The sequence below is a fragment of the Passer domesticus genome, unplaced genomic scaffold (assembly GCF_036417665.1).
Source record: "Passer domesticus isolate bPasDom1 unplaced genomic scaffold, bPasDom1.hap1 HAP1_SCAFFOLD_268, whole genome shotgun sequence".
Taxonomy (NCBI): domain Eukaryota; kingdom Metazoa; phylum Chordata; class Aves; order Passeriformes; family Passeridae; genus Passer; species Passer domesticus.
Window position 1 is genome coordinate 1 of NW_026990047.1, and position 19,780 is coordinate 19,780.

General features: G+C 58.5%; 3 protein-coding genes across 3 annotated transcripts; 2 read left to right on the forward strand and 1 right to left on the reverse strand.

Moving 5' to 3' along the window:
• The first annotated feature begins 387 nt into the window (after positions 1-387).
• On the forward strand, positions 388-9,932 carry LOC135292277 (E3 ubiquitin-protein ligase synoviolin-like). Its single transcript, XM_064406486.1, has 11 exons — positions 388-519; positions 599-725; positions 2,050-2,149; positions 2,817-2,882; positions 3,627-3,743; positions 4,476-4,612; positions 5,979-6,122; positions 7,174-7,332; positions 7,971-8,157; positions 8,942-9,064; positions 9,795-9,932. The coding sequence occupies exons 1-11, from the start codon at positions 421-423 to the stop codon at positions 9,814-9,816; spliced, it is 1,281 nt and encodes a 426-aa protein (XP_064262556.1). The 5' UTR covers positions 388-420; the 3' UTR covers positions 9,817-9,932.
• Positions 9,933-13,619: 3,687 nt separating this feature from the next.
• LOC135292279 (large ribosomal subunit protein mL49-like) lies at positions 13,620-16,162 on the reverse strand. The gene is given in 5 exon segments (XM_064406488.1): positions 13,620-13,907; positions 13,980-14,101; positions 15,224-15,275; positions 15,277-15,375; positions 16,082-16,162. Coding segments are annotated over 5 exon segments (486 nt in total). The 5' UTR covers positions 16,148-16,162; the 3' UTR covers positions 13,620-13,760.
• Positions 16,163-16,191: 29 nt separating this feature from the next.
• LOC135292278 (ubiquitin-like FUBI-ribosomal protein eS30 fusion protein) lies at positions 16,192-18,893 on the forward strand. Its single transcript, XM_064406487.1, has 5 exons — positions 16,192-16,275; positions 18,178-18,260; positions 18,347-18,491; positions 18,576-18,631; positions 18,734-18,893. Exons 2-5 carry the CDS (start codon positions 18,186-18,188, stop codon positions 18,857-18,859), a joined length of 402 nt encoding a protein of 133 aa, XP_064262557.1. The 5' UTR covers positions 16,192-16,275; positions 18,178-18,185; the 3' UTR covers positions 18,860-18,893.
• Positions 18,894-19,780: the final 887 nt, after the last annotated feature.

Genomic DNA, 19,780 nt, shown 5'->3' on the forward strand with positions numbered 1-19,780 from the left:
GGAATTCCCAAAAGTGGAAAAATGGGATTTGGGGATGGAATTCCCAAAAGTGGAAAAATGGGATTTGGGGATGGGATTCCTAAAATCAGAGAAATGGGATTTGGGGATGGAATTCCCAACATCAGAGAAATGGGATTTGGGGATGGAATTCCCAAAAGTGGAAAAATGGGATTTGGGGATGGAATTCTCAAAATCAGGAAAATGGGAATTTAGGGATATATAAACCAATTTTTGAAGGAATTTTGGAAGGAATTTTGAAGGAATTTTGGGTTTATGAGGGGCGGGAGGCCGCAGGGCGTGGCTGGGAGTGGATAAATCTGCTAATTAATCTCCTCGTTAGCGGTGGGGTGTAGGACCCCCCACCAGAGCTGCTCCCGAGGGTGGGACCCCGCTCATTTTTGGGGTCTTTCCTCAGCCCTGATGTTCCTGCTGGGAATCCTGGACTTCCTCTTCGTCAGCCACGCCTACCACAGCATCCTGACCCGCGGCGCCTCCGTCCAGCTGGTCTTCGGCTTCGAGGTGGGTGGGGGGTCCCCGGGGGGTCCCCGGGGTCCCCAGCGGGGCGCGACGTCCCACGCGGCGCCTGTCCCGCCCCCAGTACGCCATCCTGATGACCATGGTGCTGACCATCTTCATCAAGTACGTGCTGCACTCCGTCGACCTGCAGAACGAGAACCCCTGGGACAACAAGGCCGTGTTCATGCTCTACACCGAGCTCTTCACCGGTACCGCGGGCTGGGGGGCTCGGGGGGCTCGGGGAGCTCGGGTAGGGGTTGGTTAACCAAGAGTTGGGGGGTTGGGGGCGTTCAGGTGGGCTGGGTTGGTCAACGAAGAGCCAAAGTCTTGGTGATGCTTGGTTGGTCAATGAAGAGTCAAAGTCTTGGTGGTGCTTGGTTGGTCAACGAAGAGTCAAAGTCTTGGTGGCGCTTGGTTGGTCAACGAAGAGTCAAAGTCTTGGTGGCGCTTGGTTGGTCAACGAAGAGCCAAAGTCTTGGTGGTGCTTGGTTGGTCAATGAAGAGTTAAAGTCTTGGTGGCGCTTGGTTGGTCAACGAAGAGTCAAAGTCTTGGTGGCGCTTGGTCTTCATTGGTCAACGAAGAGTCAAAGTCTTGGTGGCACTTGGTTGATCTTCATCGGTCAACGAAGAGTCAAAGTCTTGGTGTTCAGCTGGTCTTGGTTGACCAACAAAGACTCAAAATCTTGGTTTCTAACAGGTTTTTGTTCATTAATGAAGACTCAAAGTGGTCAGCTGGTCTTGGTGGTCAACCAAACCTCAAAGTGCTGCTGTTGGAGTGGTTTTGGTGGTCAACCAAAATTTGAAGTGTTGGTGGCGCTTGGCTGATCTTGGTTGGTCAATGAACGCTTAGAGTCTTGTTGGGGTTCAGTTGCTCTTCATTGGTCAATGGAAACTCAAAGTCCTGCTGTTCAGCTGGTCTTGGTGGTGAACCAAACCCAAAGTGCTGGTGTTGAACTGGTTTTGGTGGTGAACCAAACCCAAAGTGCTGGTGTTGAACTGGTCTTGGTGGTCAACCAGACCCAAAGTGCTGGTGGTGCTTGGCTGGTCTGGGTTGGTCAATGAACACTCAAAGTTTTGGGGTTCAGCTGGGTTTGGGTCATCAACGAAGACTTGGAAGTGGTGGTGGTGCTCAACTGGCCTTGGTTGGTCAGCTGGGCACCTCAACTGACCCAAAATTGGTCCAGGTGGCTTTGGGGTCCCACCTTGCCACCTGAGCTGTCCCAGGATTGTCCCTGGTGTCCCTCCTGGTCCCAGCTGTCCCAGGGCTGTCCCAGGATTGTCCCTGGTGTCCCTGCTGGTCCCCCCTGTCCCAGGACTGGCCCTGGTGTCCCTGCTGGTCCTGGCTGGCCCAGGACTGGCCCAGGTGTCCCTGGTGTCCGTCCTGGTCCCTGGCTGTCCCAGGACTGGCCCCGGTGTCCCTGCTGGTCCCGGCTGTCCCAGGACTGGCCCCGGTGTCCCTGCTGGTCCCGGCTGTCCCAGGGCTGTCCCAGGACTGGCCCCGGCTGTCCCCAGCTGGCCCGTGGCTCGTTGCAGGGCTGATCAAGGTGCTGCTCTACATGGCCTTCATGACCATCATGATCAAGGTGCACACCTTCCCGCTCTTCGCCATCCGCCCCATGTACCTGGCCATGAGGTGAGGCCCGGCGATCCCGACCCTTCCCCTTCCTGATCCCGACCCTGATCCCGACCCTGATCCCAATCCTGATCCCGATCCCGATCCTGATCCTGATCCCGATCCCGATCCCGATCCTGATCCTGATCCTGATCCCAATCCTGATCCCATCCTGATCCTGATCCCATCCCAATCCTGATCCCAACCCTTCCCCATCCTGATCCCAACCCTTCCTGATCCCAATCCTGATCCCATCCTGATCCCATCCCGATCCTGATCCCAATCCTGATCCCGACCCTTCCCCATCCTGATCCCAATCCTGATCCCATTCTGACCCTGATCCTGCCCCTTGGCCTAGGACGCGCGGGCTGCAATCCCAATCCTGATCCCGACCCTTCCTGATCCCATCCCGATCCTGATCCCGACCCTGATCCCATCCTGACCCCATCCTGAACCCATCCTGATCCCGATCCTGACCCCATCCTGACCCCATCCTAATCCCAGTCCTGATCCTGATCCCGGTCCCGATCCCATCCCAATCCTGATCCCATCCTGATCCCAATCCCGATCCCAATCCCATCCCAATCCCAATCCCATCCTGATCCCAATCCCGATCCCAATCCCATCCCAATCCCAATCCCATCCCGATCCCAATCCCAATCCCGATCCCGATCCCGCTGTGCTGCAGGCAGTTCAAGAAGGCCGTCACGGACGCCATCATGTCCCGCCGGGCCATCCGCAACATGAACACGCTGTGAGTGCCAGGATCCCAAATCCGGGAAAAACCTGCATCCATCTATCCCAGAAACCCCAAATCCGGGAAAAACCTGCATCCATCTATCCCAGAAACCCAAACCCGGGAAAAACCTGCATCCATCTATCCCAGAAACCCCAAATCCGGGAAAAACCTGCATCCATCTATCCAGAAACCCCAAATCCGGGAAAAACCTGCATCCATCTATCCCAGAAACCCCAAATCCGGGAAAAACCTGCATCCATCTATCCCAGAAACCCCAAATCCGGGAAAAACCTGCATCCATCTATCCCAGAACCCCAAATCCGGGAAAAACCTGCATCCATCTATCCCAGAAACCCCAAATCCGGGAAAAACCTGCATCCATCTATCCCAGAAACCCCAAATCCGGGAAAAACCTGCATCCATCTATCCCAGAAACCCCAAATCCGGGAAACCTGGGGTTCATCCACCCCAAAAACCCCAAATCTGGGAAACCCTGGGTTCATCCACCCCAAAAACCCCAAATCTGGGAAACCCTGGGTTCATCCACCCCAAAACCCCAAATCCTGGGAAACCCTGGGTTCATCCACTCCAGAAACCCCAAATTTTTGGGAGCAGCTGTGGGATTTTTGGGACCAGCTGTGGGATTTTCAGGAAGAACTGTGGGATTTTTGAGGAGAACTGTGGGATTTTTGGGAGCAGCTGTGGGATTTTTGAGGAGAGCTGTGGGATTTTGGGAGCAGCCGTGCGTTCCCGGCTCAGGTACCCCGACGCCACGGCCGAGGAGCTGCAGGCCATGGACAACGTGTGCATCATCTGCCGGGAGGAGATGGTGACGGGCGCCAAGCGCCTGCCCTGCAACCACATCTTCCACACCAGGTGCTGCTGCCGGAATTCTGGGGATTTGGGGCATTTTGGGGGTGGTTTTGGGGATTTTGGGGTGGTTTTGGGGGTGGTTTTGGGGATTTTGGGGTGGTTCTGGGGATTTTGGAGTGGTTTTGGGGTGGTTTTGGGGATTTGGGGTGGTTTTGGGATTTTGGGGTGGTTCTGGGGGATTTTGGGGTGGTTTTGGGGGTGGTTTTGGGGGGATTTGGGGTGGTTTTGGGTGGGATTTTGGGGGGTCACCGTCACAGCTCTGCCAGCCTGCAATGGCAGTCCTGGTCCCAATTCCAATTCTGATCCCAATCCTGATCCTGATCCCAGTCTTGATCCTAATCCTGATCCTGATCCCAATTCAAATCCTGATCCCAATCTTGATCCTGATTCCATCCCAATCCTAATCCTGATCCCAATCCTGATCCCATCCCAATCCCAATCCTGATCCAAATTCCAATCCTGATCCCATCTTGATCCCAATCCCATCCCCATCCCAATCCCCAGCACCGCAGTGGTGGTTAATGAAGCCATTAGTTAATTGAACATTAATTAATTAGGGGTTCATTAGTGGGGGAAGGGTTAAATTCCTTTGGGGGGTCAGAGGGACATGGCGGGGTCTCGGGGGCCAACAGCTAACGAGAGGGGAGTTAATTAACGTGTTAAAAAAAATAAATCAGCGGGGATTTCGGGGCGGCATTAATTAAGGCATTAACGAAGGGCTCGTTAACCCCGCAGCTGCCTGCGCTCGTGGTTCCAGCGGCAGCAGACGTGCCCCACGTGCCGCATGGACGTGCTCCGCGCCTCGCTGCCCCCGCAGCCGCCCCCCGAGGCGCCGGCCCCGGCCCCGGCCGCGGCGCAGGGACCCCCCAACTGTGAGTCATGGGGGACAGGGACCCCAAACTGGGACAGGGACCCCCAACTGTGAGCTCAGGGACCCTAAACTGTGAGTGACAGGGACAGGGACCCCCCAACTGTGAGTGATGGGGGACAGGGACCCCCCAACTGTGAGTCATGGGGGACAGGGACCCCCCAACTGTGAGTGATGGGGGACAGGGACCCCAAACTGGGACAGGGACCCCCAACTGTGAGCTCAGGGACCCTAAACTGTGAGTGACAGGGACAGGGACCCCCCAACTGTGAGTGATGGGGGACAGGGACCCCAAACTGGGACAGGGACCCCCAACTGTGAGTGATGGGGGATAGGGACCCCCCAACTGTGAGTCATGGGGGACAGGGACCCCAAACTGTGAGTGACAGGGACCCCCCAACTGTGAGTGATGGGGGACAGGGACCCCCAAACTGTGAGTGAGCTCAGGGACCCCCAAACTGTGAGTGACAGGGACAGGGACCCCCCAACTGTGAGTGACCATGGGGACAGGGACCCCAAACTGTGAGTGAGCTCAGGGACCCCCCAACTGTGAGTGACCGTGGGGACCCCAAACTGTGAGTGAGCAGTGCTGGAGGGACAAAGGGACAGGGAGAGGACAAAGGGACAGGGAGGGGACAAAGGGACAGGGAGGGACAGGCGCCATGGGCAGCCTGGGGTGTTCCCATGGGGGTGTTTGCACCTGGGAATTCCCACCTGGAACATCCCCCAGCGCCATCCCCACAGTGCCATCCCCCAGTGCCATCCTCCAGTGCCATCCCCACGGTGCCATCCCCACAGTGCCATTCCCCCTGTGCCATCCCCGTTCCTGTGGGGTCAGGGCGCTCGGGATTCGGGGTTCCCACAGTGCCATTCCAGCCTTTCCCCCCATGACACCCCCGTTCCCGTGGGGTCGGGGCACTCGGGGTTCGGGGTCCCCCCAGTGCCATCCCACAGTGCCATCCCCACAGTGCTGTCCCCACAGTGCCATTCCCCCTGTGCCACCCCCGTTCCCGTGGGATCGGGGCGCTGGGGATTCGGGGTCCCCACGGTGCCATTCCCACAGTGACATCCCCCCCGTGAGCCCCTGTTCCCATGGGGTCGGGGCACTCGGGATTCGGGATTCCCACAGTGCCATTCCAGCCTTTCCCCCCATGACACCCCCGTTCCCGTGGGGTCGGAGCGCTGGGGATTCGGGGTCCCCACAGTGCCATCCCCCCGTGACACCCCCGTTCCCGTGGGGTCGGGGCACTCGGGATTCGGGGTTCCCACAGTTGACATTCCAGCCTTTCCCCCCATGACACCCCCGTTCCCGTGGGGTCGGGGCACTCGGGGTTCGGGGTCCCGGCTCCAGCGCTGCCGTGTCCCCGCAGTCCCGCAGGGGCTGCTCCCTCCCTTCCCGCCGGGGATGTTCCCGTTCTGGCCGCCCGTGGGGCCCTTCCCGCCCGGCCCCGCTGCTGCTGCTGCTGCTGCTGCCCCGGCCCCGCCCGGCCCCGAGGCCGCCGGAGCCGCTCCCGGTGAGTCCCGCCCCGATCCCACCCAAATTCCATCCCAATCCCACCCAAATTCCATCCCAATCCCACCCAAATTCCATCCCAATCCCGCCCCAATCCCACCCAAATCCCACCCTGAATCACACCCCAAATTCCATCCCAAATCCCACCCAAATCCCATCCCAATCCTGCCCCAATCCCGCCCCGATCCCACCCAAATTCCATCCCAATCCCACCCAAATTCCATCCCAATCCCGCCCCAATCCCACCCAAATCCCACCCTGAATCACACCCCAAATTCCATCCCAAATCCCCACCCAAATCCCATCCCAATCCTGCCCCAATCCCGCCCCGATCCCACCCCAATCCCATCCCAATCCCACCCAAATTCCATCCCAATCCCACCCAAATTCCATCCCAATCCCGCCCCGATCCCGCCCTGATCCCACCCAAATTCCGCCCCAAATTCCATCCCAAATCCCACCCCAATCCCATCCAAATTCCATCCCAATCCCGCCCCAATCCCACCCAAATCCCACCCTGAATCACACCCCAAATTCCATCCCAAATCCCACCCTGAATCACACCCCAATCCCACCCCAAATCCCACCCCGAATCACACCCCAATCCCACCCCAAATCCCACCCCGAATCACACCCCAATCCCACCCCAAATCCCATCCTGAATTCACCCAAATCCCACCCCAAATCCCATCCTGAATTCACCCAAATCCCACCCCAATCCCACCCCAATCCCACCCCAAATCCCATCCCGAATCCCACCCAAATCCCACCCTGAATCACACCCCAAATTCCATCCCAAATCCCACCCTGAATCCTACCCCAATCCCACCCCAAATCCCATCCTGAATCCCACCCCGAATCCCACCCCAATCCCACCCTAAATCCCACCCCAAATTCTACCCCAAATCCCATCCTGAATCCCACCCAAATCCCATCCCCAATTCCACCCCAAATCCCATCTCCAGCCCCTTTTCCCACCCCAAAACCCAAATCCCACAAATCCCACACCCTTCCCTTTTGCTTTCTGTGCCCCTGACCCCGTGTCCCCGCAGGTGCCCGTCCCGGTGCCGCTCCCGGTGCCGGTCCCAGTCCCGGTGCCAGTCCCGGTGCCGGTGCCGGCGCTGCCGGGCCGGAGCCGGGCGGTGCCGGGGCGGTGCCGGGGCTGCCGCTGCCGCCGCCCTGGGTGGGGATGGCGTGGCCTCCGCTCTTTGGTAGGAACGGGGATTGGGACTGGGATTGGGATTGGGATTGGGATTAGGGATTGGGGATTTGGGGGATCCCGGGATTGGGGATTTGGGGATTTGGGTTTGGGGATTGAGGGTTTGGGGATTGGGGATTTGGGGATTGGGGGTTGGGAATTTGGGATTGGGGATTTGGGTTTGGGGATTTGGGGATTTGAGGTTGGGGGTTTGGGGATTGGGATTGGGGATTGAGGATTGAGGATTTGGAGGTTGGGGATTTGGGGGTTGGGGATTTGGGGGTTGGGGTTGGGATTGAGGATTTGGGATGTGGGCGTTGGAGATTAGGATTTGGGGATTGGGGAATTGGGGATTTTGGGATTGGGGATTTGGGGATCCCAGGATTTGGGGACTCCAGCACGAACCGTGCCCAGGGGTGCCCCCCATGCCGGTGATTTGGGGTTTGGGGATTTGGGGGATCCTGGGACTGGGAATTTGGGGGTTTGGGATTTGGGGACCCCAGCACTGACTGATCCCCAGGGGTGCCCCCCATGCCGGTGATTTGGGGATTCGGGGATTCAGGAATTAGGGGATTGGGGGATTTGGGGTTTGGGGGATTCAGGGATTGGGGGGTTTGGGATTTGGGGACCCCAGCACTGACTGATCCCCAGGGGTGCCCCCCATGCCCGTGCCCCCCGCCGGCTTCGCGGGGCTGACGGAGGACGAGCTGCGCGCCATGGAGGGCCACGAGCGGCAGCACCTGGAGGCGCGGCTGCAGTGCCTGCACAACATCCACACGCTGCTGGACGCCGCCATGCTGCAGATCAACCAGTACCTGGGCGTGCTGGCCTCCCTCGGGTACTGGGAGGGACTGGGAACGGGCTGGGGGGGACTGGGGGACACAGATCAACCAGTACCTGGGCGTGCTGGCCTCCCTCGGGTACTGGGATGGACTGGGAGCACTGGGAGGGACTGGGAACGGGCTGGGGGACACAGATCAACCAGTGCCTGGGCGTGCTGGCCTCCCTCGGGTACTGGGAGCACTGGGAGGGACTGGGAACGGGCTGGGGGACACAGATCAACCAGTGCCTGGGCGTGCTGGCCTCCCTCGGGTACTGGGAGCACTGGGAGGGACTGGGGGGGACTGGGAGCACTGGGATGGACTGGGAGCACTGGGAATGGACTGGGAGCACTGGGAGGGACTGGGAGCACTGGGAGGGACTGGGAGCACTGGGAGGGACTGGGATGCACTGGGAGGGACTGGGATGGACTGGGAGGGACTGGGAGCACTGGGATGCACTGGGAATGAACTGGGATGCACTGGGAGGGACTGGGAGCACTGGGAGCACTGGGAGGGACTGGGGGACACAGATCAACCAGTACCTGGGCGTGCTGGCCTCCCTCGGGTACTGGGAGCACTGGGAGGGACTGGGGGGGACTGGGAGCACTGGGAATGGACTGGGAGCACTGGGAGGGACTGGGAGCACTGGGAGGGACTGGGATGCACTGGGAGGGACTGGGATGGACTGGGAGGGACTGGGATGGACTGGGAGCACTGGGATGCACTGGGAATGAACTGGGATGCACTGGGAGGGACTGGGAGCACTGGGAGGTTGCAGTGCTGACCGCCCCCCCTCCCCAGTCCCGGCAGTTTGGGGTCACCCCGGGATCCCCCCAGGACCCCCCGGCCGCCCCCCCCCCCGCGAGACCCCCCTGGAGGAGCCCCCGGCACCGGGAGCCTCGGGAGCCCCCGGGGGCAGCGCGGGTGAGAGCCCAACTGGGCCAGACTGGGAGGGACTGGGGGGGACTGGGAGGGACTGGGATGGACTGGGGGGGACTGGGAGGGACTGGGGGGGACTGGGAGGGACTGGGAGGGACTGGGAGGAACTGGGAGGGACTGGGAGGAACTGGATTGAACTGGGCTGAACTGGGAGGAACTGGGCTGAACTGGGTTAAACTGGTGCTGCACTGGTGTAAACTGGTGCTGAACTGGGTCAAACTGGGGCTGCACTGGGTTAAACTGGTACCAACTGGTTCTGAACTGGGTTAAACTGGTACAAACTGGGTTAAACTGGTGCTGAAAGGGTACAAACTGGTGTAAACTGGGTTAAACTGGTTCTGGACTGGGTTGAACCGGTACCAGCTGCTTCTGCACTGGTACAAACTGGGTTAAATTGGTACAAACTGGTGCTGAACTGGTGCTAAACTGGTACAAACTGGGTTAAACTGGTACAAACTGGGTTAAACTGGTTCTCCACTGTTACAAACTGGTTCTGCACTGGGTTCAACTGGTGTAAACTGGGTTAAACCGGTACAAACTGGGTTAAACCGGTACCAACTGGTTCTGCACTGGTACAAACCGGGTTAAACTGGTACAAACTGGGTTAAACTGGTTCTGCACTGGTACAAACCGGGTTAAACTGGTACAAACTGGGTTAAACTGGTTCTGCACCGGTGCCCACCGGTGCCAGCTGCTCGTGCCCTGGTCCCGGCAGATGCGGCCCCGGCCGAGGATGAGGAGGAGGCCGAAGGCCCCGAGCCCCGCGAGGGCCCCGACACGGCCGAGCTGCGGCGGCGGCGGCTGCAGAGGCTGGGGACCCCCCCCCCACTGACCCGGACCCCCAAAAACTGACCAGGGACCCCCAATAGTGACCCCAAATCCCCCACAGGACCCCCCAAACTGACCAGGGACCCCAAAAGTGACCCCAGGACCCCCCAAAACTGACTGGGACCCCCCCCCCACTGACCGGGACCCCCAAAAAGTGACCCCGGGACCCCCCAAAGTGACCAGGGACCCCCAAAGTGACCCCGGGACCCCCCCCCACTGATCGGGACCCCAACAGTGACCCCAGACTCCCCAAAAGTGACCAGGGACCCCCCCCCTGGACCCCCAACAGTGACCCCAGGACCCCCAAAAACTGACCAGGGACCCTCCCCCCCCCCCCCACTGACCGGGACCCCAAAAGTGACCCCAGGACCCCCCAAACTGACCCCAAACCCCCCCCAGGACCCCCCAAAACTGACTGGGACCCCCCCAAAAGTGACCCCAGGACCCCCCAAAGTGACCAGGGACCCCCAAAAAGTAACCCCAGACCCCCCCAGGACCCCTCAAAAATGACCTGAGGTCCCCCCCAGGACCCCCCAAGACCCCCCCTCCACTGACCAGGACCCCCCCACACTGACCGGGACCCCCTGGGACCCCCCCAAAACTGACCAGGGGACCCCCAAACTGACCCCAGGACCCCCCCTCACCTCCCCCCTCCCCGTTTTCCCCTGAAATTCCCGGCTGGAAGCGAATCCCAGCCCCCTTGGAGACCCCAGCCCCATTTCCCCAGCCCGGCCCCTTTTCCCTCTGCTTCCCCCATTTTTTCCCAATTTCCCTCCATTTTTTCCCAATTTCCCGCATTTTTTCCCAATTTAGCTCCATCTTCCCCCCTATTTTCCCAATTTCCCTCATTATTTTCCAATTTTCCCCCATTTTTTCCCATTTTCCCCCATTTTTTCCCAATTTCCCCTGATTTTCTCCCATTTTTCTCAATTTCCTCCCATTTTCCCTCCATTTTTTCCTGTTTTTTTCCCATTTTCTCTCAATTTTTTCCCAATTTCTCCCTATTTCCCCCCAATTCTCCCTCTCCCCCGAGCCAGGGTCAGGTCCCTGTCGTTCCCTGGGGGTTTTGGGGTCCCCAAATTGAATTTTTGGGTCCCCAAATGAAATGTTGGGGTCCCCAGGTGAAATTTTGGGATCCCAAATGAAATTTTGGGGTCCCCAGGTAGAATTTTTGGGTCCCCCAAATTGAATTTTTGGGGTTCCCAGATGAAATTTTGGGTCCCCAGGTGGAATTTTGGGGTCCCCAGGTGGAATTTTGGGTCCCCAAATTGAATTTTTGGGTCCCCAAATTGAATTTTTGGGGTCCCCAGGTGGAATATTTGGGTCCCCAAATGGAATTTTGGGGTCCTCAAATTGAATTTTTGGGATCCCAAATGAATTTTTGGGTCCCCAGGTGAAATTTTGGGGTCCCCACCCCCCGGATTCGGGTCCTGCCCGCGGCAATTCCGGCATTTCCCGGGAATTTGGGAATTTTTGGGTCCCCCCCCCACCCCATGAACAGTATTAACCCTTCCCTCACCGGGGGCACCCCAAGCCCCTCCCCCTCCGCTCCCGAACCGGTTCGTTCTGGTTTCAGCCGGCGGGGGTCGCGTTTCCCGCCGCCTTTTGCCCAATTCCGGCCGTTTTTGGCCCAAACCCCGGCCGCGCCCCCAGTGCCTCTGGAACCCCAAATTCTCAGGGAAAAACCAAAACTCCGCAACCCCGCGGCCGGAATCGACGCCTTTTGCACCGGGACGGGCGCTGGGGGGGAGTTTTGGGGCAAAAAGGAGCCAAATTGGGATTTTCGGCTTGGAGGAGGATTTTTTTTCTTTTTTTTCGTTTTTTTTTTGGGCGGTTTCGGCCCCAGCTTGAGTGGCTTGATGAGGAATTCGGCAATAACGAAGCGGCGCCGCTTCGGGGAGTTGATTTTGAACCCTTCCGCGTTGTTTTTTTACCCATTTTGAGCCAAAATCATCTTTTTTTGGGGTCTGTTTGAGGGGTTTTTTTTGGGTGGATTCCTTTGAAATTGCCTCGTTTTGGGGCACGGGGAGGGGGAGGGATAATTCCGGGGGGCGCTGGACCCCAAAATCGCTCCTTTTCCCCCCGAAGCGGTGGCGGAATTATTTAATTTGTAAATAATGTACAAATTTTTACCAGCTCCGGTGTAAATACAATAAAGGTTGCAGTAAAGCTCGGCTCCTCATGCCCGCTAGGGGGCGCGCCGCCGCGCCGCCCGCGTCTCTATGATCCCCCTTCTCCTTCGAAGTCTCTATGGTCGATCAACACCCGCTTGTACTGGGTTATAGTGGTGTCGCACCCGCCAAAGTCTCCTATACTGGTTTGTACTGGTTTATACTGGTGTTTTCCCCAGCGGGCCGCTCCGGCTTCTCCTTCCTGTCTCTGTGGTTGTGGCGGCGGCGGCGGAAGCCGCTCTGCCCGCCGGGCTCGTCTCTATGGTTCTCCCGCCGCCGTTATTCCTCTATGGCGGGTCCTCCCCAGACCCATTAGTGACCCCCCAGACCCAAAACCGACCCCCCCCGAGCCATTAGTGACCCCCCAGACCCGTTAATGACGCCCCCAGACCCATTAATGATCCCTCAGAGCCATCAGTGACCCCCCAGAGCCATTAGTGACGCCCCAGAGCCATTAATGATCACCCCAGAGCCTAATGACTCCCCCAATATTCCCCCAAACCCCCCAATATCCTCTCTAAACCCTCCAACACTTCTCTGTAACCCCTTCCCCCCCCCAAACCCCCCAATATCCCCCCAACGCTCCCCTCTAACCCCCTAATATGCCCCCCAACCCCCAATATCCCCTCTAAACCCCCGATATCCCCCCCAAAGCCTCCAATATCCCCCCAAACCCCCCAACACTCCCCCAAACCCCCTTTTTCCCCCCCCCAAACAGATTTTGGGGTGCCCCAAATGGATTTTGGGGTGCTCCAGGTGGATCTGGAGATGCCCCAAACAGATCTGAGATGTTCCAGGTGGATTTGGAGATGCCCCAAATGTATTTTCAGGTGCCCCAAACAGATTTTGAGGTGCTCCAGGTGGATTTAAAGGTTCCTCAAACAGATTTTGGGGTGCCCAGGTGGATTTGGAGATGCCCCAAATGTATTTTCAGGTGCCCCAAACACATTTTGAGGTGCTCCAGGTGAATTTTGGGGTGCCCAGGTGGATCTGGAGGTGCCCCAAACAGATTTGAGATGCTCCAGGTGGATTTAAAGGTTCCTCAAACAGATTTTGGAGTGCCCCAAATGGATTTTGGGGTGTCTAGGTGGATTTGAAGGTTCCTCAAACAGATTTTGGGGTGCACAGGTGGATCTGGAGATGCTCCAAACACATTTTGAGGTGCTCCAGGTGAATTTTGGGGTGCCCAGGTGGATCTGGAGGTGCCCCAAACAGATTTTGGGGTGCCCCAGGTGGATTTGAAGGTTCCTCAAACAGATTTTGGAGTGCCCCAAATGGATTTTGGGGTGTCTAGGTGGATTTGAAGGTTCCTCAAACAGATTTTGGGGTGCACAGGTGGATCTGGAGATGCTCCAAACACATTTTGAGGTGCTCCAGGTGAATTTTGGGGTGCCCACGTGGATCTGGAGGTGCCCCAAACAGATTTTGGGGTGCCCCAGGTGGATTTGAAGGTTCCTCAAACAGATTTTGGGGTGCCCCAAACAGATTTTGGGGTGCTCCAGGTGGATTTTGGGGTGCCCAGGTGGATTTTGAGGTGCCCCCAGCAGACGTTCCACTGCCCAGGATCCGTTTCGTGATGCTCCAGCTGCTCCCACAGCAGATCCCTTGCAGACTTCGGGGTCCCCCCGGGCAGGTTTGGGGTCCCCGGGCAGTTTGGGGTCCCCGGGCAGGTTTGGGGGTCTCTAGAAGCCCCTGTGCAGCAGCCAGTGCCGCAGCTGCGGCCCCCAGTGCCCGCGCAGCCGCAGCGCGCCCGTCACCTCGTTCACCTGCGCCGCCACCTCGGGCACCCCCAGCGAGCCCAGGAACGCCCTCAGGTCCCGCTCCAGCGCCTGGGGGGCAGCGGGGGGAGGTCAGGGGAGCCCCCCGAGCCCCCCCGAGCCCCCCCGGAGCCCCCCACTCACCCAGATGTCGCCGTGGATGCGGCGCAGCTCCGTGAGGCGCCGGCCCTGCCGCTGCCCCTCGTACACGGGCAGGTTGTGCAGCCGCGAGCGCCGCACCGAGTAGGGCAGGTCCGGGGGGGGCCCTGCGGGAATTAGCACCCCCCGGGGGTAATTAGCACCCTCCCGGGGTAATTAACACCCCCCTGAGGCAATTAACACCAGCCTGGGGGAATTAACACCCCCATGAAGGAATTAGCACCCTCACGGGAGAATCTCGCCCACTCCGCCCTTAAGTAAATTCTCTTTGCTGCTTGGTTTGGAATCACTAATTTCTCTTCCAGGGAATATTTTGGGGTCCCACCGGGGTAATTAACACCCCCCTGAGGCAATTAACACCAACCCGGGGGAATTAACACCCCCATGAAGGAATTAGCACTCTCCCGAGGGAAGCTCACCCACTCCGCCCTTAAGTAAATTCTTTTCAATATTTAGTTTGGAATCACTAATTTCTCTTTCACTGAATATTTTGGGGTCCCACAGGGATAATTAACACCTTCCCGGGGTAATTAACACCCCCCTCAGGGAATTAACAACCTCACGGGAGAATCTCACCCACTGCGCCCTTAAGTAAATTCTCTTTGCTGCTTGGTTTGGAATCACTAATTTCTCTTCCAGGGAATATTTTGGGGTCCCACCGGGGTAATTAACACCCTCCCGGGGTAATTAACACCTTCCCGGGGTAATTAACACCAGCCTGGGGGAATTAACACCCCCATGAAGGAATCAGCGCTCTCCCGGGGGAAGCTCACCCCCCTCCGTACTTAAGTAAATTCTTTTCAATATTTACTTTGGAATCACTAATTTCTCTTCCAGGGAATATTTTGGAGTCCCCCGAGGGTAATTAACACCCCCCGGGGTAATTAACACCCCCCCCCGAAGGAATTCAACCTGCCCTGGGACAATTTAACCTGGTTGGGGTAAATAAATCCTCTTTGTTATTTGGGTTGGTGTGAGCAATTCCCTCTTGAAAGGAACATTTTGGGGTCCCTCCTGGGGTAATTAACACTGCCCGGGGGTAATTAACAGCCCGCAGGGGTAATTAAGCCCTCTTCCAGGGGTAATTAAGCCCCCCAGGGTAATTAAACACCCCCCACAAAGTCTCAAACTCTCAGATTCAATACCTCATTAATTAATCCCCATTTTGGGGTAAATCCCCCTGAGCTAATTACCCCCCCAGGGTTAATTACCCCCCCAGGGTGGCTGACCTGCGGGGGGGCTCCAGCCGGACGGGGTGGGGTATTTGGGGTGCGGGGGGGGGCTCGGGGACGCGGCTGGGGGGCAGCAGGCGCTGCACGAACCCGAACTCGGCCGAGGACTCCTCGTAGCGGGGAGGGGTCTGGGGAACCCCAAAAAACCCCTCTGAGACCCCTCAAAAATCCCTCAGAGACCCCCCAAAATCCCTCAAAATACCTCAGAGACCCCCCGAAAAATATCTCAAAAACCTCCCCAAAAATCCCCGAGACCCCCCCAAAATCCCTCAAAACCCCCCAAAAATATCTCACAAACCTCCCCAAAAACCCCTCAGACACCCTTCAAAAATCCCTCAAAAACCTCCCCAAAAATCCCACAGAGACCCCCCCCAAAAATCCCTCAGAGACCTCCCAAAAATCCCTCAAAAATCCCTCAGAGACCCCCCAAAAATATCTCAAAAACCTCCCCAAAAATCCCACAGACACCCCCCCAAAAATCCCTCAGAGACCTCCCAAAAATCCCTCAAAAAACCCCTCAGAGACCCCCCCCAAAAATCCCACAGAGACTCCTCAAAAAATCCCTCAAAAATCCCTCAGAGACACCCAAAAAATCCCTGAAAACCCCCCCAAAAATCCCTAAAAATCCCTCAGAGACCCCCCCAAATCTCCCCTCACCAGACCCCCCCCCAATTTCTTCTCTTTCCCTCCCTCAGGACCCCCCATTCCCCTCCCTAAACCCCAAATCCCCTCAGGCCCTCACCCCCCCCTCAAACCCCCCACTCCAATTCCCCCCTCACAGCTCCCCCTCCCTGTACCTGAGTCCCCACATCCCCCCCGGAGAGCCCCTCACACCCCAAAGCCCCTCCTCGGCACCTGCACGCCCCTGACCCCCCGGCCCAGCTCCCGCAGCCTCCGGCCCAGCGCCGCCATCGCCGCCATCTTGGCTCCTCCTTCTCCTCCTCCTCCTTCCCGCCCTCGTGACGTCACCGCGCAGCGCGCACGTACGCGCGCGTGACGTCAGCGCGCTCTCTCCGCGCCGCGCTCCGAGCTCTGAGGGAGCCGCTGAGGTGGGGCCGGGCCCGGGGGCCCCGACCGGGAATTTGGGGGGGATTTGAGGGGTCTGGGCGGCACAGGGGGGTCGGGGAGAGGGGAGGGAAGGAGCTGGGGGGGCTCTGAGGGGGTTTGAGGTGGGGGGAGCGTTGTGGAGGCTTTGGAGGGGCTCAGGGGGCGATTGGGGGGCGGCGGGAGGGGCTCAGGGAAGGTTTGGGGGGGATCCTGAGGGGGTTTGAGATGGGGGAGCGCTCTGGGGGGGTTTAAAGGCGGCTTTTGTGGGGTGAGGGTCTATTGGGGGGTGTGGGGGCGGTGTGGGAGGGGCTGGGGAGGTTTTTGGGGGGCTCTGAGGGGGTTCAGGTGGGATGAGGGGGTCTGGAGGGGCTGCAGGAGCCCCTGGGGAGGCTCTGGAGGGGTTTTGGGGGGGATTCTGAGGGGGCTGCCAAGGTTTGGGGTGATGGGGATTATGGGGGGGGCCCTTGAGGGGCAGCTGAGAGGGTGGGGGGGCACCCAAGGGTGCTGCCAGTGCACCCCCAGTGTCCCCCCCCGGCGCAGCCCTTTGTCCCCACGGCCCCGCGCCAGGTGACAAAGTCCTGGGGGCGGAGAGGGGCTGGGAAACGCCCCCAAAACTGCCATGATTTCACCCAAAACTGCCACGATCCCACCCTAAGCAGACAGAAATGATCCAAAACTGTCACAATCCCACCCAAAACTGCCACAATCCCACCCAAAACAGACAGAAATGACCCAAAACTGCCATGATTTCACCCAAAACTGCCACGATCCCACCCTAAGCAGACAGAAATGACCCAAAACTGCCATGATTTCACCCAAAACTGCCACAATCCCACCCAAAACAGACAGAAATGACCCAAAACTGCCATGATCCCACCCAAAACAGCCAGAAATGACCCAAAACTGCCATGATTTCACCCAAAACTGCCACAATCCCACCCAAAACAGACAGAAACACCCAAAAACTGCCATGATCCCACCCAAAACAGACAGAAATGACCCAAAACTGCCATGATTTCACCCAAAACTGCCACGATCCCACCCAAAATAGCCAGAAACTACCCAAAACAGCCACAATCCCCCCCAAAACTGCCACGATCCCACCCAAAACAGACAGAAATGACCCAAAACTGCCATGATTTCACCCAAAACTGCCACAATCCCACCCAAAACAGACAGAAATGACCCAAAACTGCCATGATTTCACCCAAAACTGCCACGATCCCACCCAAAACAGACAGAAACACCCAAAAACTGCCATGATCCCACCCAAAACTGCCACGATCCCACCCAAAACAGACAGAAATGACCCAAAACAGCCACAATCCCCCCCAAAACTGCCACGATCCCAACCAAAACAGACAGAAATGACCCAAAACTGCCATGATTTCACCCAAAACAGCCACGATCCCGCCCAAAACAGCCAGAAACACCCAAAAACTGCCATGATTTCACCCAAAATAGCCACAATCCCCCCAAAACTGCCATGATCCCACCCAAAATAGCCACAATCCCCCCAAAACACACCCACTGCCCCCCAAAACAGCCACGATTTCACCCAAAACAGCCCGAAACACCTCAAAACTGCCACAATCCTACAAAAAGCAGCCAGAAACACCCAAAAGCTGCCATGGTCCCACCCAAAACAGCCATAGCCCCCCAGAAACACCCCAAAAGACACCCACAGCCCCCTCAAAACAGCCCCAATCCCACCCAAAACAGCCCCAGCCCCCCAGTCACCCCCCAAACTCCACTCCCTTTCCCAAAAACAACCCTCAAATCCCCCCCAGACCACCCCTCCCTCACCTCCCCCCCTTTCCTGGGGATCCCCCTCCCCTTCCCAGGGGGTTCCCCCCATTTTTGGGCCGTGGGGACCCCCCCTAACCCCCCCAATCCCCCCCCAGCCCCCGCCATGCAGCTCTTCATCCGCGGCCAGACCCTCCTCACCCTCGAGCTCTCGGGCTCCGAGACCCTCGCCCAGATCAAGGTGAGCCCCCCCATTCTGCTGCCCCCCTCCCCAATCCCCCGCGGATTTCGGGGTGCTGACCCCCCCCGTTTGTCCCCCTCCCCCAGGAGAGGGTGGCCGAGCTTTCGGGGGTCCCCCCCGAGGACCAAGTGCTGCTCCACGCCGGGACCCCCCTGGAGGATGAGGCCGCGCTGGGGCAGAGCCCCCTCCCCGAATTCACCACCCTGGACCTCTCCACGCGCCTGCTGGGCGGTAATTACGGGGGCGGGGCACTAATTATTCTGTGTTAATTAACAAAACGACCCCGCTGACACCCCAAATTCCTTCTCCCCCCAGGGAAGGTGCACGGCTCGCTCGCCCGCGCCGGCAAAGTGAGGGGCCAGACCCCCAAGGTGAGCACCGAGGGGGCTCCCCCCTCCTTTAGGGACCCCCGCGGGGCTCGGGGACCCTGCCGGGGTTTTGGGGACCCCCCCTGACCCCCCGGTTCCCACCAGGTGGCCAAGCAGGAGAAGAAGAAGAAGAAGACGGGGCGGGCCAAGCGGCGCATGCAGTACAACCGGCGCTTCGTCAACGTGGTGCCCACCTTCGGCAAGAAGAAGGGGCCCAACGCCAACTCCTGAGCCCAATAAAGGAATCTGGGCTCAATTCTCGCCATTTTGGGGCTTCCTGAGCCGTTCTTGCTGATTTTTCGGGGTTGGGGTTACAGTTGTAGGGGCGATTTTAAAGAGTTTAAAGGGGTTTAGGGCCTTTAAGGGGGTCGTGCGGGTCTCTGAGAGGATGGCGGGGTGGATAATGGGCAGTGATTAGAGAGAGGAGCTTAATGAGCGTTAATTTGGGGGATGCTAATGAGGGACTGCTGTGTGCAGAAGAGTTTCTATGGGAGCGGCGGAAAGAGCCGAGCGCTGCCGGAAACACCCGAGCGCAGGGGCGGGGCGGAGGGCGCCGAGTCCTGCCGGGAATACCCGAGTGATTCCGATTATGAGGGGACCAGGGGAGCCGAGCGCTGTCGGAAATGGCCGAGCGCAGAGGCGGGGCCGAGAGAGCCGAGCGGTGCCGGGAATACCCGAGTGGTTCCGAGTATGAGGGGGCCGGGGGAGCCGAGCCCTGCCGGAAACTCCCGAGTGATTCCGATTATGAGGGGATCAGGGGAGCCGAGCGGTGCCGGAAACGCCCCCGGCGGGGTCCCCCAAAATCCCCCTGGGGGAGGGAAGGAGGGACCCCCAAAACCTCCCAAATTCCCCTACCCCGGTTCCCGCCAGCCCCCGAGCCGCTGGTGAGAAAAGGGGCGGGGCAAACCCGTCATGAGACATGAATATGCAAATATCGGGGTGTTAGTGTGCTACTAAACGAGCGACGCGAAACCATCATGGCGGAGGGGCGGGGTTATGCAAAACAGCAGCCAACAGCGAGCGAAAGGCATGCTGGGATGATTTTGGGGCGGATTTCGGGGTTTTTGGGGTCGGATCGTGCTGGAATTGGGACAGAATCAGTCACTGCGATCTGATTGGTTAATGGGCGTGGTTATGCTAATGAGATATCGG

What these genes read in the sequence shown, in the direction of transcription:
- LOC135292277 (XM_064406486.1), top strand. Translation starts at nt 421, where the DNA reads ATGTTCCTGCTGGGAATCCTGGACTTCCTCTTCGTCAGCCACGCCTAC. An exon ending in AGCTGGTCTTCGGCTTCGAG is followed by an intron (nt 520 to 598) that starts GTGGGTGGGGGG and finishes TCCCGCCCCCAG; the next exon opens with TACGCCATCCTGATGACCAT. An exon ending in ATCCGCAACATGAACACGCT is followed by an intron (nt 2,883 to 3,626) that starts GTGAGTGCCAGG and finishes TTCCCGGCTCAG; the next exon opens with GTACCCCGACGCCACGGCCG.
- LOC135292278 (XM_064406487.1), top strand. Translation starts at nt 18,186, where the DNA reads ATGCAGCTCTTCATCCGCGGCCAGACCCTCCTCACCCTCGAGCTCTCG. An exon ending in CTCCACGCGCCTGCTGGGCG is followed by an intron (nt 18,492 to 18,575) that starts GTAATTACGGGG and finishes TTCTCCCCCCAG; the next exon opens with GGAAGGTGCACGGCTCGCTC. An exon ending in TGAGGGGCCAGACCCCCAAG is followed by an intron (nt 18,632 to 18,733) that starts GTGAGCACCGAG and finishes GGTTCCCACCAG; the next exon opens with GTGGCCAAGCAGGAGAAGAA.